The sequence below is a fragment of the Ictalurus furcatus genome, chromosome 15, assembly GCF_023375685.1.
Source record: "Ictalurus furcatus strain D&B chromosome 15, Billie_1.0, whole genome shotgun sequence".
NCBI classification, from domain to species: domain Eukaryota; kingdom Metazoa; phylum Chordata; class Actinopteri; order Siluriformes; family Ictaluridae; genus Ictalurus; species Ictalurus furcatus.
The window spans coordinates 14346147-14372034 of record NC_071269.1 but is presented as its reverse complement, the minus strand read 5'-3'; the positions used below and the strand labels follow the sequence as shown (position 1 = coordinate 14372034).

The 25888-nt window shown below is 37.6% G+C and overlaps 3 protein-coding genes across 5 annotated transcripts; all 3 read right to left on the bottom strand.

Moving 5' to 3' along the window:
- Window positions 1–4653, bottom strand: LOC128619247 (acidic mammalian chitinase). 2 transcript variants are annotated; one of them, XM_053643268.1, is made up of 11 exons: window positions 4596–4653; window positions 4464–4490; window positions 4170–4374; window positions 4023–4079; window positions 3743–3908; window positions 2566–2690; window positions 1564–1687; window positions 1276–1458; window positions 1061–1177; window positions 602–734; window positions 1–507 (listed from the first exon to the last, which is right to left on the bottom strand). In XM_053643268.1, the coding sequence occupies exons 1-11, from the start codon at window positions 4618–4620 to the stop codon at window positions 203–205; spliced, it is 1467 nt and encodes a 488-aa protein (XP_053499243.1). In that variant the 5' UTR covers window positions 4621–4653; the 3' UTR covers window positions 1–202. The 2 variants fall into 2 exon arrangements, with proteins under 2 accessions (XP_053499243.1, XP_053499244.1); XM_053643269.1 differs by having other exon boundaries at window positions 1–462.
- Window positions 4654–11493: 6840 nt separating this feature from the next.
- Window positions 11494–18755, bottom strand: LOC128619506 (acidic mammalian chitinase-like). The gene is made up of 11 exons (XM_053643712.1): window positions 18627–18755; window positions 17157–17249; window positions 17048–17074; window positions 16747–16951; window positions 16605–16661; window positions 16362–16527; window positions 13831–13955; window positions 13173–13296; window positions 12904–13086; window positions 12689–12805; window positions 11494–12404 (listed from the first exon to the last, which is right to left on the bottom strand). Exons 2-11 carry the CDS (start codon window positions 17179–17181, stop codon window positions 12264–12266), a joined length of 1170 nt encoding a protein of 389 aa, XP_053499687.1. The 5' UTR covers window positions 17182–17249; window positions 18627–18755; the 3' UTR covers window positions 11494–12263.
- On the bottom strand, window positions 18394–23442 carry LOC128619505 (acidic mammalian chitinase-like). 2 transcript variants are annotated; one of them, XM_053643710.1, is made up of 11 exons: window positions 23260–23437; window positions 23118–23144; window positions 22824–23028; window positions 22690–22746; window positions 22416–22581; window positions 20580–20704; window positions 19915–20038; window positions 19624–19806; window positions 19357–19473; window positions 18957–19089; window positions 18394–18846 (listed from the first exon to the last, which is right to left on the bottom strand). In XM_053643710.1, the coding sequence occupies exons 1-11, from the start codon at window positions 23402–23404 to the stop codon at window positions 18785–18787; spliced, it is 1344 nt and encodes a 447-aa protein (XP_053499685.1). In that variant the 5' UTR covers window positions 23405–23437; the 3' UTR covers window positions 18394–18784. The 2 variants fall into 2 exon arrangements, with proteins under 2 accessions (XP_053499685.1, XP_053499686.1); XM_053643711.1 differs by lacking the exon at window positions 18394–18846 and having other exon boundaries at window positions 18959–19089; window positions 19357–19465; window positions 23260–23442.
- Window positions 23443–25888: the final 2446 nt, after the last annotated feature.

The following is a 25888-nucleotide window of genomic DNA, read 5'->3' as shown; positions in this document are numbered from 1 at the left end:
TAACTTGTGTGGCTGTTTATATGGCATATTTGTTTCAAGCCAATAGTATATAAAAATAGAAAATACTAGTCCTAATTAAATCCTATTATAAAAGATTTAAAATGGAAACTTTATGGAATTATTATTTCTTTTTTTTACAGCTAAAGAAATAAAGTGCTTGCATAAATATCAAACCAGGTGTGTAGCCATGTAGAAATTAGTCTTAAATTGCAATAAATGGCCAGTTGCAACACTGGCAGCTGTTGTCAAAGATGGTGCCAGCAGGGCAGGGTTGTACAAATGTTCTCCCATTATCACAATGGATGAAAGATTTTACATCAAAAGGATTTGGACGGATACCATTTTTCTTGTCTGCACAATACTGATGTGGAACTGCAGCAGTAGGAACTTCAGCAGGATTCGTTTCACTAGGATTAGGTTCAGCAGGATTAGTTTCAGCAGGAGGAGTTTCTTGAGGAGGACCTGCAATAGGAGTAGTTTCAGCAGGAGGACCTTCAACAGGAGCAGCTTCAGCAGGAAGAGCAGATGAAGTATTAAACTCATTTCATATTATCAGTAACAGTATTACTGGTGATGGCACATTTGTAATTTATTTAAATACCATTGTTTAGGAGTTTCTTGAGCTCGCTGATGAGAGGGTATTTTCCCAGTCCACAGAACTGTCCAGTGAAATCATCCAAATCAAGAGCCCACACAAAGCCCCCTCCAAAATTATTATCTTTGAGGTAGGTCACCTAAAACAGAAAGGAACCGGTAAGGTCTCTCTAGGATCTGTATAGAAATTAGGTAGCTACTGTTGCTCCATTAAGTGCACTTCTTCCCATTTTAATATTAAGGGTCCCCCCCAGCACTCTCCACTTTCTGAATTCAATTCAGTGCTGTATCAGCTCACACTTTTGCACATTTTATATGGTATGTACTTACACTACAATGTCTTGGTGGAATTGTTAAATGTGTAGAAGGTGATGTATACACATAGTACAAATACAAAAAAATGACTTTTGCACCAAATTAAATTTGACCGTACACTTGAAATTCTTTCTGACTCATGTTTACTTGCCTTTGTGTTAAAGCTTTCCGTGGTGTCAAAGCCAACCCACTGCCCCCCCTTCGTGGCATAGGGTACTTTTTGATCCTGGATCCATTGTATGCTGGTTCCTTGAAGGAAGCTGCAGATCTGATGAGAAAGAACTTTTCACTGCTAGTTCATCAAGTCTCTTATAGAACAACACAGTGAAGTTTGTTTGGCTCATGTACAGTAAGCTCTGTACAAACCTCATAATAAGACCAAAAGCCTGCCTCTCTGGTGTAGGTGCCAGCAGAAGCAGGGCCACTTGTTGGAGCTCCCAGACCACTCGCTGTTGACGAAAGTTGGAACGTTCTGCCGTATGTAGCAAAACCCATCCTCAGCTTCTCCACAGGAGCACCCTGATTCTTCCAGTATGTCATCGAATAATTCTGCAAAATCAGAAACAGTGTTGTCATGCAGATCTCTGATTGCCAAGCTCAGGTATGATTGTAGTGAAATTGTGAATCAGTGAAGTTATAGAAAGTTTGTCTTACAGTATTAAGGTAGATTTGATCCCCTGTTTCCTGAGACCATTGATACAGAGGACTGTTATGGCCAGTGAAACTTTCCCAAGTCCCATGAAAGTCATAGGTCATCACGCTAATGAAGTCCAGGTACCTGCATATTAATAAAGTAACCAGATCAGTGACACTCTAAATAATATATAGTGTTTCAAACAATTACCAGCATTGCACTCCAAAATATCAAATGATATGATATTTTTAAATCGTATTAAGGTTATTGAATAATTTTTTTAACACAATTTCACTTTTACTTTTACTAAAGTACTCTGGCTTCCTATAGCTGCCCGTATCAATTTCAAGGCCTTGATGCTCACGTACCAGACTTTGTCTGGAACAGCACCCTGCTACCTCAACACTCTCCTGAAGGCATACGTTCCCTCACGCAATCTGCGATTGATTAACAACCGGCACTTAGTACTGCCTACTCAGAGTGACTCAAGGTCCCTTTCCAGAACCTTCACACTAACTGTCCCTCAGTGGTGGAATGAACTTCCAACCTCAATCCAGACCACAGAATCTGTCACTATCTTCAAAAAACAGCTAAAGATCCACCTCTTACGTGAGCACGTAACTAACCCATAAAATGCCAACCCCACATTATCCTTAAGAAAAGGAGTAAGCGGTAGAAGATGGATGGATGGATGGATAAATAAATAAATAAATAAATAACTTACTCTGGCACTTACACTTCTACTCTGCGCACTTTGCTTTTCTAGAACTCAGTTAAAAATAGTGTATGGTAGCACTATTTGTATTGTTCTCCGCTTGATATATCGCTTTGCTTGTATTTCCTGATTTGTATGTCACTTTGGATAAAAGCATCTGCTAAATGAATAAATGTAAATGTACCAATTTCAAGCTTAAAATTACAAGCTGTTCTACTGGCAGGTAATTTTGCTTCTTTCATGCTTATTCATACTCAGTTTGATGCAACTTGCTTTCGTTCAGTTTATCTACAGTAACATAACTTACTTGGCAATCTCTGCAATTTCATATCCAGCATCTATAGTTGATTTCCCAGCAGCCACTGCAGCTGTGACCATAAGCCGGGGTCGTCCTGTCGCATTGCTTTCAGCCTCATAGGCCTGTCGAAGCTCCTATCGGGCAAAGACACACATTTATCAAAACTCCACCACAGCATTTGTAGAGAATGATGTAAAAAGTTTAAGTAGTGGGTAAGTAATCTAGGAAATTGTACACAAATGTTATATGACCATATATTAGGCAAGCACCGCACCCAATATTTCTTTTAGGCTGTGATGAAATAAAACAAATAGGGAAAGTGGTAGGTTAATTAAATTTATGCATTAAAATCCGTCAATTCATCCATCCATTTTCTGTACCGCTTATCCTACACAGAGTCGCAGGGAGCCTGGATCCTATTTCAGGGAACACCCTGGATAGGGTGCTAACCCATCAGGGAACAATCACACACACACACACACACACACTATGAACAGTTTAGAAATGCCAATCAGACTACAATGCATGTATTTGGACCGAGGGAGGAAACCGGAATACCCGGCTGCAACCCGGGAGACAGGGAGAAGATGCAAACTCCATGCATGCTCTACAGAGGCGGGAAATGAACCCCCAACCCCGGAGGTGCGAGGCAAACATGCAAACCACTAACCCACTAATGCCCCCCTTAGCATTAAAATATTACTGTTAAACTTTATTGAGTTTGTTTTAACTGCCGTTTTTTTTTTTAAATCACACACTTAGGTTAACAACGTTAATAGAGTTATTAAAGTATAATAATAATGTCAATTATAGAAACTAATTATTTCTGATTATGTTCAGCTCTTTACTTGAAGATATAGTTGAGTCAATTTAAGAAAGCTTAATTCACCCATCAGTCAGGAATCCCCATACACCCAAGCTGGGGCAAGTTCAAGCATTTTTTTGTTCAGAGGATTTTTATAAAATATATTCAAAGCTTTTGGGCATGTGTCTGTTCTCATCATTTCAATTGAGAGAAATGAAAAAGTGATGTCATTCCCTTCTGTTTTATTTTTCTTTGCCCCATTTTTCCCACACGAACAATCTGTCACCACATCATTCTAAATACCCTGAAGCTTTTAGCTATCATAACACTCTAGTCTAGAGTATGATGACACTCTCCAGAAAAAGCATGCGATGTACTGACCTTGCAGAGCAGAGTGAATTTTTGCTTGTCCTCTGGAGGACTGCCGCGGGCTCCAGGATACTCCCAGTCTAGATCCAGGCCATCAAATCCATAATTTCTGAGAAAGCTTATGGAGGACTGGATGAATGTATTTCTGTTTGCTTGTGTGGACACCATGATAGAGAATCTGGACACAGAGAATGCAGTTCTGTCTCTGTCTTTTCCTTTTACATTTTGCAGAGATTTAACAAAATATTTCACAGCAGAACAATGAAAATGAATAAATAAATCAAACACTTACTGAGTTGAACCAAAGTTCCATCCTCCAACAGCCAAAAGTGTCTTCAAGCTTGGATTACTGTTAAACGAATTAGTCTCTAGGATTAGCAAATAATTTTTAACCCAGAGTAAAAAATCAACTTCTGTACCTATCAGAAGAAAACCTCACCTTTGCTTCAGACTATTGAATGACTGGTAGAGAGTCTCATCGTTCCACTCGTAGGTGGCCAGCTGATTTGCAGAGTTAATTCTAGCAAATGCGTAAATCAGATGTGTGCACAGGAAGGGATCAATATTGGTAGGCACATACTTCACAGGATCAGGCCTATACTGGGCCCAGTTGGTGAAGTAACATATAAGCTGATAGGCTGAACCTAAATTGTAAACAAAATGCCTCAATATGTTTACTTGATAAGTTTAAACAAAGAAATGATTTTGGAAATAATGGATAGAGAAAACTCACCAAGATGAATCAATAACAGGCAAAGGCCTATAAGGAAAAACAAATATAAAGTGCAGTGATCACACACAGCATACAAATGTCAGATAATACGTCAATTGCCAAATGTTAATAAATGATTAACAAGGACAGTACCTGTGAGTAGAGTAAGTCTTGTCATTGTGGCTGCAGTTGTACACTGGCTACCTTTCAAGTGGAAGCAAAACCAGAACCGTGTCTGTTTATATTGTAGCACTGAAGCTGAATGTGTGAGCAGTGGCCAATCAGCGATGTCCTATTTGCATAATCTGTTTACATAATGTGAACATAAGATGAACTGGACTTACTTTATGGCTTTTAATTAATTTGCAAACACTTCTTTGTTTTTTAAAGCTTTATTTTGCAGTACTAATACCTTGTGTTTCATTAATTGTGCCGTCAACAAAGCTGTTGAAAAAAGGTTTTTTTTTCTTCTATTTCCATATTTTTTGCCTATAAAAGTGTGTAGAGGATCTTGTGACAGTGACTAGTGACTCATATGCAGTCTACTCTCGAATGTATCACTTGTCATGTGTCCTTTCTTTGGGACATTTGTTATTACTAAACAATGACTTGCACTTTTCACGTCTGTAGTGCTACACTGTAGCACTAAATATAATGGTACCAAAGTATATGTGACAGAAAACCTCAATAGGTGTTCTATCAATAGAACTTTTTATTTGATGACATTATGCATGCAGCAGCTTTGTTCCCCTGCAGTACAAAACCCACTTTTTAGAGGCAGAGCATTAAAAAAAGAAGTGAAGAAAAGAAGTGGTTCATAAAAAAAAAGAAGTGGTTTGTAAAATGTTGTGTAAATACGTTTTCACATTTTTATTTCTATAACCTATTTCATTTCCCTGACAAAAGAAAATCTAAAACAGTTCAGTAGTTTTAGTTATTTATTAATTTATTAACTTAAACTTTCTACCATGTGTTTACTTTAAAACCAAAATGCATTTAGAGAACATAGTCTTCAGTATTCTTGCATAAGGTTTACAGAAACAGTGTCTTGTTGCTCAATATTGGAACGTTTTCCAATTTATTTATTTATTTTGCAGAACATGAGTTAAAAGGAAGTTGCCAATCGATATAACCAAGAATCACTGCTTTTCTTGGTTATAATCACAATGTCTGAAATGAAAAGCTGAGAAATGGTTATAGCTTTTGTGACAAATATAATATAAAAAATATAATGTAAAGATACCATGTAAAGCTGTCTGTGTGAGGAAAACTGTTTAACTCTTTTTACTAGTGGCCAAAAAATGGAATTTGTTTTGAAAAACTTTAAACATGCTCAACTGTTTAAACACGTTCTCCATGTTGCACTAGATCTATTAATTTTAAGTAAAATTAAAAAAAATATTTTAATTCCTGAACAAACTGTAATTTCAGGTTCTACAGTAAACAGAAATGTCTTTAGCTTCATACCTTCATACTCACTCTGTTTAATTTGCTATTAAATATTTCTAGAAGTGCAAACTTGTGCGATTGTGGAAGCAGGGGCGTTGTCAAGCGTCAGCTGTGGATGGAGAGGAGGCGGGTCGAATCGGCAGGTGATTCTCACCTGTGTTGGATTAGCCCAAGTTTACTTGTGTGTTTGTGTTTGGGTGCGTCTCAACCAGCTCCCTAGTTCAGTAGTTAGTCCACTGATCAGGGAGTCTGCCACTTTAAGGGCTGTCTCAGTTGCAAAATCCTTCCAATGAACTGGAACGTTCGCTCCCAAAAATAATCCCACAATGCACCGCAAAAACATGGGGCATCGATGAACATTATGTTACAGGAAATGTTTTCTGAAGCCTTTCAGCCAAAACAAAATGGGGGACAAACTCTCAGCCAACTTCCAGGTACAAATGTAAGTAGCTTGTTAACGTTGTCGTAGCTCTCAAATGATTTCTTACGTGAGCGTTTTTTAACGTTATTAGATGTTCTATATGTGGTTTGTTTGAGTCTAACGACTTTTAAGATTAAGAAGAATCCACAAGCTTGCCTTTGATTCTGCTTGACATATTATGACAAAAATATGTGTGATTAAGCTAACAAATTTATATTATATACATTTTTTAAGTCTTTAATTTTTGATGATGTTTTCCAATTTTCCAACGTGAGTACGAAGTCATGTCACCGGAAATTCAGTTATCAGTGGCCCAATCTGTAGTGAGCCAGGGCCCTTACCAGTGCCCAAACTCATGTACACAATATACTAATTCACTACCTACTGAATGAGGGAGAGAGGGAGGGAGAGAGAGCGACTGTATTTAGGTGTGCCATTGCGAAAGTAGACAAAGAGAAGCCAATTAAACAAATGAGGCAAAAATATTATACCTGGTCATTTATTTATTGAGGAAAATGATCCAATATTACATATCTGTGAGTGGCAAACGTATGTGAACCTCTAGGATTAGCAGTTAATTTGAAGGTGAAATTAGAGTCAGGTGTTTTCAATAAATGGGATGACAATCAGGTGTGAGTGAGCGACCTGTTTTATTTAAAGAACAGTGATCTATCAGAGTCTGATCTTCACAACACATGTTTCTGGAAGTGTCTCATGGCATGAACAAAGGAGATTTCTGAGGACCTCAGAAAAAGAGTAGTTGATGCTCATCAGGCTGGAAAAGAGTCTCTAAAAAGAGTTTGGACATGTCATGTATACACGTTGGCCATATATGTATGATGTGTAACATACTAAACAGTGAAGTGTGGCCCCACTTCACAACTTACAGCACTTAAAGGATCTGCTGCTAACGTTTTGGTGCCAGATACTAAAAATAGAATAAAAAATTTGATATAAAAAAGCAGTTGTGAAAGTGACCAAAAAGATAAAGAAGTGAAAGTACATACAGTCTCCTCTGAAAATATTGGAACAGCAAGGTCAGTTGTTTTGCTTTTGCTAGACACTGAAGACATTTGGGTTTGAGATCAAAAGATGAATATGAGACGATAGATCAGAAGTTCAGCTTTCATGTACTCATATTTACATCTAGATGTGTTAAATAACTTAGAGCATGGGTCCATTTGAAGGTGAAACATTGTGAGAGCTGTGAAGGAAAACCCAAATATAACAGTCAGTGACATCAACAACCTCCACGGAGTAGTAATAAAAGTATCATCATCCACCGTTCAAAGAAGGTGAAACTCCTCTGTGAAACATGGTGGAGTTAGCGTCATGGCTTGGCTTTTCATGGCTGCTTCTGGAACAGGCTCACTAATCTTTATTGATGATGTAACGCATAATTGTAGCAGCAGAATGAATTCAGATTTGGGTGACCAGACATCCCTGATTTTGGCAACATGTCCCCGGCTAGAGCTGTCCCTGGAAATACCCCCAATTTTTTGCTGTGTATTCAAAACCACCTGCAATGTGAACAAACTCTTGCAAGTGAGAAGAAAGACAGAGTAGCAGAAGTTTCCAATTCCATATCTCAGGTATTGATGAGCATGAACAATGGGTAGGGCCTCAGTTTCTGTGCTCATTTGAGTAGAAATGAAAATTCCTACTAGAAACTTCGCTTAACATAATGATTCAGCTGATGCTGTTGTTGCTTGACTATCACACAAAATACACATATATGAAAACAGTGGAAAAATCGTCTGGAAAAAAAAAGACCGACAGGACCACCTTCAAGATAAGGCAAATAACCTTATACTGTTGTAAGTTAATACATCTGCTGAATAAAGTAAGGGTGTTCAGGTAAGTAGGTCAGGTAATGGTTAACATCTCAGTCTTAAAATAAGAAAATGTCATGTCAGATGGCTTTTTTAATGTCTCAGATTATTTACAGTGGACTAAACTTATTATTAATCACCTCATTCATCTCATCGTACTCATTCTCTCTCAGTTTTTTCAATCATACTTAGTGCCTTATTCAGAGAAGTATACAGATCAGGTTGTTGTACACTGATCAGCCATAACATTAAAACCACCTGCCTAATATTGTGTAGGTCCCCTTTGTGCCGCCAAAACATCTGTGACCCGTCAAAGCACGGACTCCACAAGACCTCTGAAGGTGTGCTGTGGTATCTGGCACCAAAACGTTAGCAGCAGATCCTTTAAGTGCTGTAAGTTGTGAAGTGGGGCCACACTTCACTGTTTAGTATGTTACACATCATACATATATGGCCAACGTGTATACATGACATGTCCAAACTCTTTTTAGAGACTCTTTTCCAGCCTGATGAGCATCAACAACTCTTTTTCTGAGGTCCTCAGAAATCTCCTTTGTTCATGCCATGAGACACTTCCAGAAACCTGTGTTGTGAAGATCAGACTTGACACTAAGTCAACACCTTGAACTCGTCATCAGTGTTTCCCATTAAATACCTAGACTGTGGTGGCCCGCCTCTGTATAATTTGTCCCGCCACAGTTTTATAATGAGCCAAAAATATTTTAACACTTCTCATAATAAGATGAAAGATCTTTGGACATACACTGGCTCTTATTTCTCTACTCTGTTCCCCTAGCACTCAATTAAAAATATTGTATGGTATTGTTCTCTGCGTTATATATATTGCTTTGCTTGTATTTCCTCATTTGTAAGTCGCTTTGGATGAAAGTGTCTGCTATGCGAAAGGTGGGAATTATAAGCACAGTATGACTCACAGACCTGTAGCAAATCATCTGTCTGTGAGTCATAGTCATCTATCCCGGTATCTAGACAGAGGGAGAGCGTTATACGACACTTAATGCTCATTACATCACACAATTTAATGGAAAATGTATAGAAATCATGATTATGTCCTTTCCTGGCATGATGTAGACGAACACTGGAGTGTTCCAGAACACCAAACTGCCAAAAGTTCTGTTTTTATAGAGGTATTCACACTTCTTGATGATTAACTAAATTTGTGCATTTTATTAGTAACTGGCTGCTAATTACTCTCTTAATAACTGTGAAAGTAGGAAGAGTGTACTTATTTTTTCCTACCTGGTTTCTGAATGAAAACAGTTGTTTTTTGTTGTCAACCGAGGTTATTTGTTAGTGTATAGAAGTTTGTGAGGACCACACAATTTTTATTTAGACCCTGATAACTAAAAAATAGAACTGAAAGAGGGTGTTTCAACAACAATATATATATACACCCTCACACCCATGTGCATTCCTTCCCCAAACTGTTGCCACAGTTGGAAGCACACAATAGTGTATAGTAAGACTTTGTATGCTGTAACATTACAATTTCCCTTTACTGGAACGAAGGGGCCAAAACATGTTCCAGCATGACCTGCACAAAGGTCAATAAAGACATGATTTGCCAAGGTTGGAGAAGAGAAGAATTTGAGTTACCTGCACAGAGCCCAGACATCAACCACACTGAAGATCACTGGGAAGTGGTTGGCACGTTTGTCTCGCACCTCTGGTGTTGGGGGTTCAATTCCCACCTCTTCTCTGTTTGCATGTTCTCGCTGTGCTTCAGGGGATTCCTCCAGGTACTACGGTTTTGTCCCCCAGTCAAAAGACGTGTGTTGTAGATTGATTGGCATCTCTAAATTGTCTGTAGTGTGGGAATGGGTATGTGAGTGTGAGTGTAATCGATTGTGCCCTGCGATGGGTTGGCACCCTGTCCAGGTAGGCTCCAGTCTCCCAGAATTTACTTGCATACAAGTAGATTATTGCATACAAGAAAAATATAAAAAATTAATATAAAGAATATAAAGGATAGATGGCAGGAAAAAGTAAGGATTATATGTGGAATAAAGTACAGTGGTGTGCAGTTATATGTACAATATAATGCTGTGCAACATCAGGCTGAGGTAGTAGCAGTGAAATAACTAACACATATAATAAATATTTATAAATACATGGTAAATGGTTGTGCAAACAAATCCAAAGTGTAGTCCTAGGTGTTATCCTGGTTCAAGACCCAAATGGCCAGTTGGAAGAAGCTCCTTTTCAATTTTATATTTGTTGGCCTTCAGAGAGCAGAATCATGCTTCCCTGACCACAACAGAGAGAAGAGTCCATGTTCGGATAGTTGAGATCCTTCACTATCTTCCTGGCCTTGGTCCAGCACTGCCTGCTGTAGATGCTCCTGACCTACAGGTCAGGGAGCTCAGTGCGGATAGTGTGCCCAGCTGATTGCACCACCCTTTGTAACCTCAATGCTTTGTGAAAAATCTTCAGAGGAGATTTGATTGGTGATTCTTCTCTGATGTGGGAAAATTAATTAAATAGATTGACCCTCTGATCTCTGTTTGTGTTAATAGCATTTGTATTGGACAGATCTGATGCGGATGACTGCTGTTTGTTGTGTTGTGGAAATGTTTAGTTTAGTTTTAATGCAGAAACAGGCGAGAATGTTCCAGCAAATGATTCAAAAACAGGAATTACTATTGGCTAATTAACTACTTCAACACTGCACAGTTTAAACTTACTTGGTGGTTTTAACTGCTAAAAAAAATCCCCTCAGGTGCTTGTAGACTTTACAGATGAGTCTGAATCTGGCCTGAGAGCATCCAAACATCCCATTTCACCACAACATTCTAGGCCTGTGAGACCTACTCCTTTATCTAAGACAAAAGCTGTTCAAAAAAAGCTTGACTAAACAAATATGATTTCAGCCTGGACTTAAACACTGAGACTGTGTCTGAATCCCAAACACTAAATGGGAGGTTGTTCCATAACTGTGAGGCTTCCCCCTGCTGTAGCCGTCACTATTCTAGGTATCAACAAATAGCCTGCACCTTTTGATCGAAGTAGGCGTGGCAGATCATAAAATTATTGATTTAATTGATCCTAAATATATCACAAATATTGAATATCATGGTGCTTATTGAGTGATTCCAGGTTATGTAATATAATCTTGCATTTCGTTATTGTCCCTGTTTCAAAATAATTGTGATCAATGTTTGAAGGCCAAATAATGTCTTCAAACCAAGGAGCAAGTTGATGATGTGTCTTTTCAAATAAGCTGTGTTGCTTAAAATACTACACAGGATGTTAAAAAAAGATTATATCTGAATGCACAGCTTGAATTCCAGAACCTGCACTGTGCGCTTTACAAACCACTTCATACATAATGTGGTAGTATTCTGCCACCATGCTTTAAATATGTTAATGAAGGAGACAAAGAAACATTTCAGCATTTCACACTACAACAATATATAGAAATTATTTAGTATGTTGCTAAGCTTTATCAACATTATTGAACATTTAAAGTGTTAAAGCTATCGAGTAAGAGATTTTGGAGAGTGTTTGGCCTTGCATTGATATGCATCAAGGAAACTAGCAACTCCTCCATATGACACTGATTCAGCATCAGATTCAGTAGTATCTGATCGTTCTCCAACTTCTGTGTAAATTAATGAACTCTCCTGCTGGTCTTTTTAGACCTCTGAGACTGTAAAGAATTGCTTGGGTTGTGTTTTTCAAAAACAATTTTATGCATTCAAACTGAATCAATGCATAGTGTAAGCCTGTGGTTTTGATCCCAGGAATAAAATTGTGATTTATTCTATTTATTACCATACATATTGGTAAATCTGGACTAATACAACTGACAATAAAGAACATTTCTCAAAGATAATATAGCAGTTTTCAAGCCCAACAGAAAATACCAATCACAATTAAATTTGATTAGAAAAGATCAATGCTAGTAAAGTTAGTGAGCATTTTCAATTACAATTCTATTTTAATATTTTTTTAAAGAAAGAGAAATAAAATATGGACATAATAAAATAAGAGCTGCAGCATGAGGATGGTAAAAAGGAACAGAGGAGGATGTAAATTCAGAGAGATTCATATTATGAGTAACATATGAGTAACTGATGATGGCGCATTCTCATAAATTTATACACCATTGTTTAGCAATGTCTTGAGCTCGCTGATGAGAGGATAGCTTCCCAGTCCACAGAACTGTCCAGTAAAATCATCCAGATCAAGAGCCCAGACAAAGCCCCCTCCAAAATTATTATCTTTGAGGTAGGTCACCTGAAACAGAAAAGCAATCAGTAAGGTCACTCTATGATCTATACAGAAATAAGTTAAGCTGATGTTTCTTCGTTATATATGCTCTCTGCAATTTGTCAATACTGAAAGTAATTCAAAGCAGTACAGAGTCTAATGCTGTATGCAGGATTGAACTTTTGCACATTTTTTGTGGTACACTGTATATGTAAGATGATGTGAAAATACAAATAATAGATATTTACTACTAATGGCAGTAAATTAAGTCTTGATCTCTCTCATGAAATGTCATAATTCAGATTACTTACCTTTGTGTCAAAGCTCTCCTTGGTGTCAAAGCCAACCCACTGACCCCCCTTCGTGGCATAGGGTACTTTTTGATCCTGGATCCATTGTATGCTGGTTCCTTGAAGGAAGCTGCAGATCTGATTGGAAAGAAATATTCACTGCTAGTTCATCAAGTCTCTTATAGAACAACACAGTGAAGTTTGTTTGGCTCATGTACAGTGAGTTCTGTACAAACCTCATAATAAGACCAGATGCCTGCCTCTCTGGTGTAGGTGCCAGCAGAAGCAGGGCCACTTGTTGGAGCTCCCAGGCCACTCGCTGTAGATGACAGTTGGAACGTTCTGCCATACGTAGCAAAACCCATCCTCAGCTTCTCCACTGGAGCACCCTGATTCTTCCAGTATGTCATCGAATAATTCTGCAAAATCAGAAACAAAATGTTGTCGTGCAGATCTCTTATTGTGAAGTTCAGGTATAAGTGAAGTTATAGAAACTTTGTCTTACAGTATTAAGGTAAATTTGATTTCCTGTTTCCTGAGACCATTGATACAGAGGACTGTTGTGGCCGGTGAAACTTTCCCAAGTCCCATGAAAGTCATAGGTCATCACGCCAATGAAGTCCAGGTACCTGCATTTTAATAAAGTAACCAGATCAGTGACACTGTAAATCTATCTCAATTTAAACATGACAGATATAAATACTATTTAAAGCAGTTGACAGGACTGCAAAAATGACATTTTAAAAAATGTTGAACATATTCTGAACATTTATCTCATACAGATCATTATTAGATTATGATAAGAAATTATTAAAGCACATTTCTTCACAGTTTTACTAATTTCAAGCTTAAAATCGGTCTCCTGGCAGGTAATTTTGATTCTTTTCTGCATTTATTTTTGGATATGGCCAACATTATCTGCTACTAGGACAAAAAAATATTTCAAGCTTTACATTGCAATAAATATGTAGAAATAGGCTAAATATGCATATACAGCTTTATCATGCCTAATAATGTCAAATATTAGAGCAGTTCAACTATTTAAGATGAAATTTTCACCTGATACATTCTGCAGGTATTGTAATTCTCTTAAAATCCATCAAATCTCTTAGTACTGAGTTTGACACAACCTGATTTCTTTCATGTTACCCAACATAACTTACTGGGAAATCTGAGGAATTTCATATGCAGCATCTATAGTTGATTTCCCTGCAGCCACTGCAGCCGTGACCATAAGTCGGGGACGTCCTGTTGCACGGCTTTCAGCCACATAGGCGTCGAGAAGCTCCTGTGAGGCAAAAAAACACATTTATTAATACTATGCCATTAGCACAGAACGAGGTAAAAAGATTCAGTGGGTAAGTAAACATTTTGTGTAGCCCATGGCTATACTTTTTACAACTTTTGTGCTCTTCTCTGCAAACACAATTGGGCACATGGTAACATGAAATGGTAGGTTAAATTAAGTTAGGTTAAGGTCAAATTTGTTACATATCTTTGGTGAAATGTTTGAAAATGTAATGTACTGTAGACTGTGCATTTGATATGTACAGTATATGTTTGATAGTGTCACTAAATTCCAATGTATCAATTTTCCCCAATTGTTTTTTTTAACAAACCAATACCCTGGATTTATACATGAATAATTCTCCAGGGGTCCAGCACTGTAAGCCAGGCTGGGATTGTCAGGTGCAAGTTCTTTGTGAAGGAAATGAATAACTTTAATTTGATTGATGCCAGTAGTAGTACATTAATTTTTTCTCTCTTTTCTTATCAAACTACTGAGTTTACTATTTCAGTATAATATCTGAGACTAGTGTGAGTCTCATGGAAAATTATAAGTTAGCCTGTGCCTTTGATCTTGTGTATAACACAGCAATGTGCTTTTGAGGTCAGAATGTTAACACTGTTTTTGTGATCTTGGTATTTTACCATTATTAATATTATTCTTATTGTTACAGAGTGCTGCATCCCTGAAATATCACTTTAATAGTTTTATATGGTGACAAAATTAGACACCTTTTTATTGGACGTGCCATTCCCATACTCCTACAGGGCTACATCCTAGTAAACTGTGGCAAGTGTTATTCCAGCCATCTGTTCATTTGTGTGTCCTAGTCAATGCATCATGTATGCGCTGAGTACTGGGAGTGTGTATCATCTTATTTATTTGTGTTGGCTTTTTTTTTTTTTGCTAATTTGTTTGTCTGTTTTCTTAGTAGAAATGACAAGTTGCTGTGCTGTGCTGGGAACCGATTTGTAACCTTCTTTGAAGAATTGTCATTGTGTGAATATCTCCATTTTCTTTTTTACATGAACAGCCGTTCCTCCCTAATTACAGCATTGTATATTCTGTCTCATAAGATTTTACAGTACCAGTGAGTTCATTACATATGTATGTGGTCCTTACCAACCTTCTATAAACAAACAAATAACCTCAGGTGACAACAAGAAAACACAACAGTTTTCAACATGTAATCATTTTTCCAAAAATTAAATCCAAATTCAGAAACCAGGTGGGAAAAATAAGTCCACACCTTAATTCAGTATAATTCAGTAACATTAAGAACCACCTTTAGCAACAATAACTTTTTATGAGTCTCTTACATTGTTTTGGCCCACTCTTCTGTAAAATATTACTTCAGTTCATTGATGTTAAGCACAGCTCTCCTAAGATCTTCTCAATGGGGTTGAAGTCTGAACTTTGACTTGGCCATTCCAGCACCTTGACTTCTTTCCTCTTTAGCCATTCGGATGTAAAATTGCTGATGTTCTTGAGATCATTGTCCTTTGCATGATTTAATTTCAGCCCAGCTTAAGATGCTGGACATATGGCCTCAGATTTGTCTCTGGAATTTTCTGGTATAAAGTGGAGTTATCGATGTCTCAATGACTGCAAGTTTACTAGGTCCAGTGACTGCAAAACACATCCAACTGTCTTCAAGGGTCTCCATTTGTAAACAGTCCTTCTTAGTTTAGAATGGTGAACTTCAAATTGTTTGCATTATAACCATTCCCAGATAGATGAGCAGCAACAATTGCTTCTCTGAGGTCATGGATCATGTTCTTTCTTCTTGGAATGAACTACCAAAAGTTCAGATTTTCTAGAAGTTGTCACACTTCTTGATGATTAATTAATCTTGTGTATTTCATTAGTAACACCTGTCTTCTAATTACTCTCTTAAGGATTGTGGAAGTAGGAGGGATGTACCTATATTTTCCCACCTGGTTTGTGAATGTAGGTTTACTTTTTGGGAGAATTGACTACATATTGAAATCTGTTGTGTGTGTATATATAGGGAGTAGCATAATTGTAGTTTGGGTCACAACAGCACTGTAGAATATGCGGATAATCCATCCATCCATTTTCAGGGTGCCTATCACAGGCAGCATGGGGCACAAGGTGGGGTACACCCTGGACAGGGTGCCAATCCGTCACAGGTCACAATCACATACACATTCAGACACCCATTCATACACTATGGACACTTTGGACATGCCAGTCAGCCTACCTCTTTGGACTGGGGAAGGAAACCTGGAGTACCCGGGAGAACATGCAAACTCCACACACACAGGGTCATGTCAGGAATCAAACCCCCAACCCTGGAGGTGTGAGGCGAATGTGCTAACCAATAAGCCATTGTGCTCCCGATATGAGGATAATATTTATGATAAACATGAGAAATAGGCTCACCTTGCAGAGCAGAGTGAATCTTCTCTTGTCCCCTGGAGGACTGCCGCGGGCTCCCGGATACTCCCAGTCTAGATCCAGGCCATCAAATCCATACTTTCTGAGAAAGCTTATGGAGGACTGGATGAATGTATTTCTGTTTGCTTTGGTGGACACCATGGTAGAGAATCTGGATATAGAGGATGCAGTTCTGTACTTTTTTGCTTTGAAAAATATTTTACAGCAGAACCATGGAAAAACACTTACTGAGTTGAACCAAAATTCCATCCTCCAACAGCCAAAAGTGTCTTCAAGCTTGGGTTACTGTTAAATTAATTATCAATTAGCATTAGCAAATACGTTTTAACGCAGAGTATAAAATAATTTACCCAAAAGAAGAAAACGCCACCTTTGCTTCAGACTATTGAATGACTGGTAGAGAGTCTCATCGTTCCACTCGTAGGTGGCCAGCTGATTTGCAGAGTTAATGATGGAGAATGCGTAGATCAGATGTGTGCACAGGAAGGGATCAATGTTGGCAGGCACATACTTCACAGGGTCAGGTCTGTACTGGGCCCAGTTGGTGAAGTAGCATATAAGCTGATAGGCTGAACCTAAATTTCAAACAAAATGCATCAGGTGATTTGATCTGATTTGAGAAAATAAAAACATGGGAATTACTTCAGAAATAGTGCATAGAGAAAACTCACCAAAATGAATATATAACAGGCAAATGTCTGAAAAGTGAAATGAAAAATACAACTGTTAAATACAAGTGCTGTGTTAATAAATAACATTAATGAATAACAAGATCACTACCTGTGAGTAGAATAAGTCTGGTCATCGTGGCGGCAGTTTTACACTGGCTACCTTTCAGGTGGAGACATTTTTACTGTAGCATTATACATGAACCTGTGAACAGTAACCAATCAGCAGTCTTGTATTTGCATAATCTGTTTGCATCATGGGCACTGGTAAAAAATGAACTTACTCGCTGGCTTTACTTTATGACCTCTTTATTCTTTGGAATTTTATTTGCATTGTTGATTTTTATTCAATAGTTTGTGGTTGATTAATTGTACAGTCAAACAAAGCTGCCCTGTCTGGTTTTTCTCTTCCTGTACTTCTGCCTACAAAAGTGTGTGGAGGATCTTGTGACAATGACTAGCAGATATTAAAAAAAAATAACCTATTATTACTAAATGATATGCACATTGCATGTCTTTAGTGTTACATTGGCTGTGTAGGCTTGTTATCGAAACTAATTGTTATTTGATGAAATGTTATGTATACAATTACTTTTTTAATGTTAGAATATAAAAGAAATGAATGTTTCTTATGGTTGTGAAAACCATTTTTTGGTTGATCTAAGGTTGTTTTATTGTAATCAATCTTTAAATATAGTTTAAATTTCCCTGTGTGTGCGTTGTGTACTATTTACAGGGTGTCCCAAAAGTTTCCATACAAAGAGAAAATTAAATATTTTTTTCAGCAAAATGTCTTCCAATTTTTTTAATACATATGTATATGTATTATATGTGTGTGTGTGTGTGTGTGTGTGTGTGTATGTATGTATGTATGTGTATATATATATATATATATATATATATATATATATATATATATATATATATATATATATATATGTGTGTGTGTGTGTGTGTGTGTGTGTGTGTGTGTGTGTGTGTGTGTGTGTATGTATATGTCTGTACTAAACAATAGAGCTATTTAAATTCTCTTTTAGTATGATAGATAAAAGATGGGACCAAAACTAAGCACACCCACGTCCTATGAAGGCCACATTAAAGCAATGGCTGTTCCCAAAATCCCTGGAAACTTGTGGCATAAAGGTCAGTGTATTGTGCAACTACTCTGCTCTCTTTATAGTGAGTTTTGTTTACACCAGAGCTGGAATTTCATGTGAAAGTATATTCAGAAGTGGTTCTATATATACAGAAGGTGGAGCATTTGATCATATACAACATAATTATGTTGTAGAATACACTTAGGAAAACCATGTAGAAATGTGACTGAAAGTAAATATTGGACACTGCAAGACATTCACAACACTATTTATATACAGTACTGAGTTTCTGACAGTAAAGAGCATTTTAACTTGTCTAATATATAACATTTTTAGATCCCATACTATATAAATAAATAAAAATACCAATCATAAGTAAGTATGTATAAAGCCAGTGAAGCCATGCTCAAATAACTGTTCAGATATTTTGTTAATCTGTTACAAATGTAATTTAAATCATGTTACATCATGTGTTCAGTAACAACCTGTGGCAGTTTTATGGCCAGTTGCAGCACTGGCAGCTCTTGTTGAAGATGGTGCCAGCACGGCTGGGACGTGCAAATTTTTTCCCAACAGCTCACTGGATGAAAGATTTATCATCAAAAGGATTTGGCTAGATATCATCTTTCATGGCTGCACAATATCACTGTGGATCTATATCAGGAAGAGGAGCAGGAGGAGCTTCAGCAGTATATGTGATAGGAACTGTAACAGGAAGAGGGATGGAATGAGCAGATGAGATTGCAAACTTTGTGGTATTCATATTATAATCAACACTATTAGAGGTGATAATACACTGTAAGTAATTTATATACCATTGCTTAGCAGTTTCTTGAGCTCGCTGATGAGAGGGTATTTTCCCAGTCCACAAATCTGGCCACTAAAATCATCCAGATCAAGAGACCACACAAAGGCCCCTCCAAAATTATTATCTTTGAGATAGGTCACCTAAAACAGACAAGGTCTCTCTAGGAACTGTACAGAAATTAGGTAGCTGCTGTTGCACACACACACACACACACACACACACACACACACACACTTGCACATTTAATATGGTATGTACTCACATTACAGTGTCCTGGTGGAATCACCCATGTGTAGGTTCTAAAGTTTAGCTTGTGTAAATTGATGCGTAAGTACATGTGTTTACTAAAATGGCAACAAATTGACATTTGACCTCACTCTTGAAATGTCATAATATAGATTTCATACCTTTGTGTCAAAGCTCTCCTTGGTGTCAAAGCCAACCCACTGACCCCCCATCGTGGCATAGGGTACTTTTTGATCCTGGATCCATTGTATGCTGGTTCCTTGAAGGAAGCTGCAGATCTGATTGGAATTAACCATTCAATGCTAGTTCAAGTCTTATATATATATATATATATATATATATATATGTATATGTATGTATGTATGTATGTATGTATAAAGAAAAAAAAAAAGTGAGGTTTGTGTGGCTCACCTAAGCGGTGTACAAACCTCATAATAAGACCACACGCCTGCCTCTCTGGTGTAGGTGCCAGCAGAAGCAGGGCCACTTGTTGGAGCTCCCAGGTCACTCGCTGTAGACGAAAGATGGAACGTTCTGCCATACGTAGCAAAACCCATCCTCAGCTTCTCCACTGGAGCACCCTGATTCTTCCAGTATGTCATCGAATAATTCTGCAAAATCAGAAACAAAATGTTGTCGTGCAAATCTCTTATTGTGAAGTTCAGGTATAAGTGAAGTTAAATTGTGAATCAGTGAAGTTATAGAAAGTTTGTCTTTACAGTATTACGGTAGATTTGATCCCCTTTTTCCTGAGACCATTGGTAGAGAGGACTGTTGTGGCCAGTGAAACTTTCCCAAGACCCATGAAAGTCATAGGTCATCACGCTAATGAAGTCCAGGTACCTGCATATTAATAAAGTAACCAGATCAGTGACATTGTAAATCTTATCCCAATTAGAACATTGTTTTCATTTTGTTCTTTATAGACACATAATTACTATCTAAAGCAATTTGCAGCACTGCAAAGATACACTATATGACCAAAAGTATGTGGACAATGGACCTTCACACGCATATGTGGGTCTTCCCCAAACTGTTGTTGCAAGGTTGGAAGCACACAAATTGTATAGGATGCCTGAAGATTTATCTAACATATCTCATTATGAAATCATGATTAAACACATTCTAAACCTCTTGACTCTTTTTGTCTTCAAGCATAAAAATAACTTTTTCTATTAACAGGTAATTTTGCTTATTTCATGCATTTACTTCTAGAAACCTACGACTAGAACAAAACAGTTTTAAACATGAATAAATGTGTAGAAACAGGCTAAAAATTTTACACAGTTATGGGAAAAGGCCGTACACCCCCCTTCAATTCTATAATTTTATTTATCAGGGCCTAAATAACAATTGTGTAGTCAGCTTATCTAGCATAGCGTACTTGGCAATCTCAGCAATTTCATATCCAGCATCAATAGGTGATTTCCCAGCAGCCACTGCAGCTGTGACCATAAGCCGGGGACGTCCTGTAGCACTGCTTTCAGCCTCATATGCCTGTCGAAGCTCCTACAGGGCAAAAAACACACATTTATTAAAACTATCAGACATTTATTAAAACTAAAAGACAACAGGGAAAAAAGCCTCAGTGGGTAAGTTGTAATCTAGGCAACTGTACACAACTGTCATATGACCATATACGGTATTAGGCAAGTACCCATCATTTCAATGAGGATTTGATGGTGTGAAACATAAAGTGGTAGGTAATAATAATGAACAAGCTTATACATCACATCAAAAATCTGGCTGACCTGATCAGACCTTACTCCAATGACATGCTCCAAACTATGTTATAGCATTTTAGAATGGCATTCATAATAATAATAATAATAATAATAATAAACTGATCATCATCATGGGTGCATGGTGGCTTAGTGGTTAGCACGTTCACTTCCAGGGTTGTGGGTTCGATTCCCGTCGCAGCCCTGTTGCATGAGGAGTTTGCATGTACTACCTGTACTTTGGGGGTAACCTCCTGGTACTCTAGTTTCCTCCACCATTCCAAAAACATGCATGGTAGGCTGATCGGCATATCCAAAGTGTCTGTAGTGTATGAATGGGTGTGTGGATGTGATTGTGCCCTGCGATGGATTGGCACCCCATTTAGGGTATACCCCGCCTTGTGCCCCATCCTCCCAGGGATAGGCTCCAGGTTCCCCACGACCCAGTAGGATAAGTGGTATAGAAAATGGATGAATGGATGGATCATCATCTTAATCATGAGCATATACAATGATTAATCACATTTACAATGCCCTGGAGCTTCACTTTAACAACATGAGAAAAATAAGGAAAAAACACTGTTAATGTACAGTATGATTATTCAACCATGGTGTTGGTGCCACATTAAACTGAATAATAATTTCCCAACATTGACTAAAAAAGGCTCTACATTATGTGAAAGGTTTGTTATGGTAGAAATTATTCTTCCATTGTGGAAGAACAACAACCAAAAAAAATTCTGTGGGATTTGCCTTTTTCAAGAAAATAGTAGCTAGAGCTACTATTAATATACTTGACAATTATCCTATAAATTCAACAAATGGTTTGATTTATAATGAAATTATAAGAGAACCAAAAGCCAGAATAGATGTTCACTGCATTATCTTTTGAAATGTTGTTATTTATGTACTTTTTTTTGTACTTAATGCATTAAAATATTACTAAACATTGTCAAGTTGGTTTTAATGATCACTTTAAAAAAAATCACATGCTTAGTTTAATAATGTCAATAAAGTTAACAAACTAGTAGAAAGATAAAGTTAATTATAGAAACAAATTATTTCTGATTATGTTCAGCTGTTTGCTTGAAGACAGACAGTGGGGTCAAAAACTCCAACTGGAACTAAACAGAAGGTTTCAGAATTTTGAAATATTTAAAACAAAGAAAGTAAATGGTCAATATCTCCACTGTAGGTCAAATAAAGGCTTAACTCACCCATCAATTAGGTTCAATATACCCCTAAAATCTTTATTATTATTATTATTAATAGGATATTTTATATACAACAGGCATACATCTGTTCTTATCATGAAATTTGATGGAAATTGATGAGACACCATTCCCTGTTATTTTATTTTACCCCATTTGTCTCAAACATAAGTTGCCAACAAATCACAGGTTTTACACTTCAAGATGAACACCTTTAATCTTTTAGCTACCTGCAGAACACTGTGAAGCATGATGGCAATATATGGAATAAGCATGCAACGTGCTGACCTGACAGAGCAGAGTGAATCTTTGCTTGTCCTCTGGAGGACTGCTGTGGGCTCCAGGATACTCCCAGTCTAGATCCAGTCCATCAAATCCATACTTTCTGAGAAAGCTGATGGAGGACTGGATGAATGTATTTCTGTTTGTTTGTGTGGACACCATGATAGAGAATCTGGACACAGAGAATGCAGTTCAGTCCTTTTTACTTTTGCAGAGATTCACCAATTTTCGAAAAAAAATTTTTAAATAAAATAAAGATAAAAAAAAAAAAAACACTTACTGAGTTGTACCACAGTCCCATCCTCCAACAGTCAAAAGTGTCTTCAAGCTTGGATTACTGTTAAATAAATTAGTATCTAGGATTAGCAAATCAGTTTTAACCCATAATATAATATCAACAGAAGAAAACCTCACCTTTGCTTCAGACTATTGAATGACTGGTAGAGAGTCTCATCGTTCCACTCGTAGGTGGCCAGCTGATTTGCAGAGTTAATGATGGAGAACGCGTAGATCAGATGTGTGCACAGGAAGGGATCAATATTGGTAGGCACATACTTCACAGGATCAGGTCTGTACTGGGCCCAGTTGGTGAAGTAGCATATAAGCTGATAGGCTGAACCTAAATTTCAAACACAATGATTCAGTATATTGATTGGATAAGTAAAAACCAAGGAAATGATTTCTGAAATAATGTATGAGAAAACTCACCAAGATGAATCAATAACAGGCAAAGACCTGAAAGATAAAACAAATAAAAAGTGCAGTGTTCAAACACACAACATACAAATGTCAGATAACATGTCAACAGACAAAAGTTTAATGAATGAATAACAAGCTAAATATCATCTACCTGTGAGTAGAATAAATCTTGTCATTGTGACTGCAGTTTCCAGTGGAAGCACGAAAAAGAAGTAAATTGATTTTTTGTAGAGTTGGACCTGAACCTGTGAGCAGTAACCAATCAGCAATGTTGTATTTACATAATCTGTTTGCATAGTGGGAACTGGTACAATAAACTTACTGGCTGGCATACTTTATGGTTTACAATTAAAGGGCAAGAATCTCTTTGTCTTTTTTCTTTTTTGGCAATGTTATTAATTGTACAGTCAGCAAAGTTGCTGAGAATCTGTATCATTTTTCTATTCCCATATTTCTGCCTAAAAAAGTATTATATGTGGAGGATCTTGCAACAGTAATCAGCAATGATTCATATGTAGTCTACGCTAAAATATTGTCATGTGTTCTTTCTTTTGTAACAAGAAAAATGTATTATTGACAAAAGATGACTTGCACTTTTCACGTATTTAATGTTGCACTAGCTCTATAGGCTTTCTGTAGGTTTTAAGCCAATCATTTGGCAGCAGTGCAATGCAAATAATCAAGCAGCTACAGTTCAATAGCTTCAGCTAACATCAGAATGTAGTAAAAGTTTGATCTCCGTGACTGTCATGGTTCTTGGTACCAGATGGCTGGTGTACAGGTGCTCTTTAGAAAATGGATGGTGAGTGTATGTATCTGCATTTCAGTTTCTGATTTATTCATTTCCAAATTCAAAATCTGACAAATTCAAAATAAAGGCAAAATGAATATCCATGGGTTGTCTTGCTAACTGAAACACTCCAATGATAAATACATTTTGCTTGCAGTGTTTGATTTTCAGTGTACAGAATCGACTCACAAGCTTTGGGGTTGAATCTTAGCTTTCAGAGCCTGGAATCAGTGAATTAGTGGGTAATTGGCATGATTTAACTAGGGACACTCTGCTTTCACACTTTCTAACAGTCCCACACACAAATGATTACAAATCAAAATATTACTCGTTTGAAAAGATGTTATGTTTTTGAAGTTATGCCATGCTACATTCTAATGTAAATTCCATAATTTAGAGGATGTTTTCTCTGTGATGTAACATGCTCCTCCATTTCCATTAAGTGTTTTAATTTAAATGAAGTGACGTAGCACCCCACTGCATGCTTCATAACACAGCAGGAGTTTCAGCAGGACGATCATTAGGAGTTGCAGCAGGAGGATCAGTTTCATCAGTTTCAGCAGGGGGCTCATTAGGAGCTGCAGCAGGAGGATCATTAGGAGCTGCAGCAGGAGGAACATTAGGAGCTGCAGCAGCAGGATCAGTAGGAGCTGCAGCAGGAGGATCAGTGGGAGCTGCAGCAGGAGGATCACTGGGAGCTGCAGCAGGAGGATCAGTGGGAGCTGCAGCAGGAAGATCAGTGGGAGCTGCAGCAGGAGGATCAGTAGGAGCTGCAGCAGGAGGATCAGTAGGAGCTGCAGCAGGAGGATCAGTGGGAGCTGCAGCAGGAGGATCAGTGGGAGCTGCAGCAGGAGGATCAGTGGGAGCTGCAGCAGGAGGATCAGTGGGAGCTGCAGCAGGAGGATCAGTAGGAGCTGCAGCAGGAGAATCAGAAGTCCCTCTCAAGTGGTCCAATACAGTTTGCTTGGCCATTTGTAATTTTTTTTTTAATTTAATTTTACATATTGATATTGCAAAACCACCATGTTTTCCTTGGTTTCAATATGACAGCCATCTTATCGCCAAATTTAGGTTATACATCTATTTACCTCAATATCACAGCTCAGGATGGTCTTAGCGCCTTGGAACAAAAACAGATTTCTAGAGCACATTACAAGGTAAATGTGTGTGTGTGTGTGTGTGTGTGTGTGTGTGTGTGTGTGTGTGTGTGTATATATATATATATATATATATATATATATATATATATATATATATATATATATATATATATTTCTATATATTTCTATATATAGAGAGAGTTTAACTTCATCCTCCAAACTTACCTGGCTGTAATTTTCTAGTAATCCTGAGGACTTTGGTTAGCTTGTACAACACTTAGAGTGTTAGATTAGGGCTGGAGCTAAACTCTGCAAGACGGTGGAGCTTGAGGACAGATTCCAAGAACCCTGATCTATCATGCTGTATGCGTGAATAGATTTTAGCCAAATATGGATGTTCAGCTGGGTCTTTTACAAATGAACATGTGATGTTCATCACATTCTATCCTTGAACACAGTAATGCCTTTTCTTCTGAGCTGTAGTCACTTACTGCTTTCATCACCGGAGATAGAATGCCATAGCTCTGTTTACGACATTGTTCATATTTAAAACACGCAACTGATCACTGTAATGAGATATTTGGATAAAATCTATTCATGTGTACTGTGGGAAACTCTCTATTCTCTATTCCCTCAGATATGTATAAGTATGTTTTGATTATAGTTTAACTTTCCAGACATGTCTGTGATGTGTACAGTCAGTTTAACTGCCACATTATTTCCACACAGCAGTACGCCTACCCCGGCTATTTATACCTCTGTATATGTATATAAACCTCTGTTATTCTACAATAAATCAGAAGTCTCTCTGAGCTGCTCTGATTGCCAGTGTGTTCATTTAGACTCTCCCCGGGCCCGTATACACTCTGAGGCAAACCACATCCACGCAG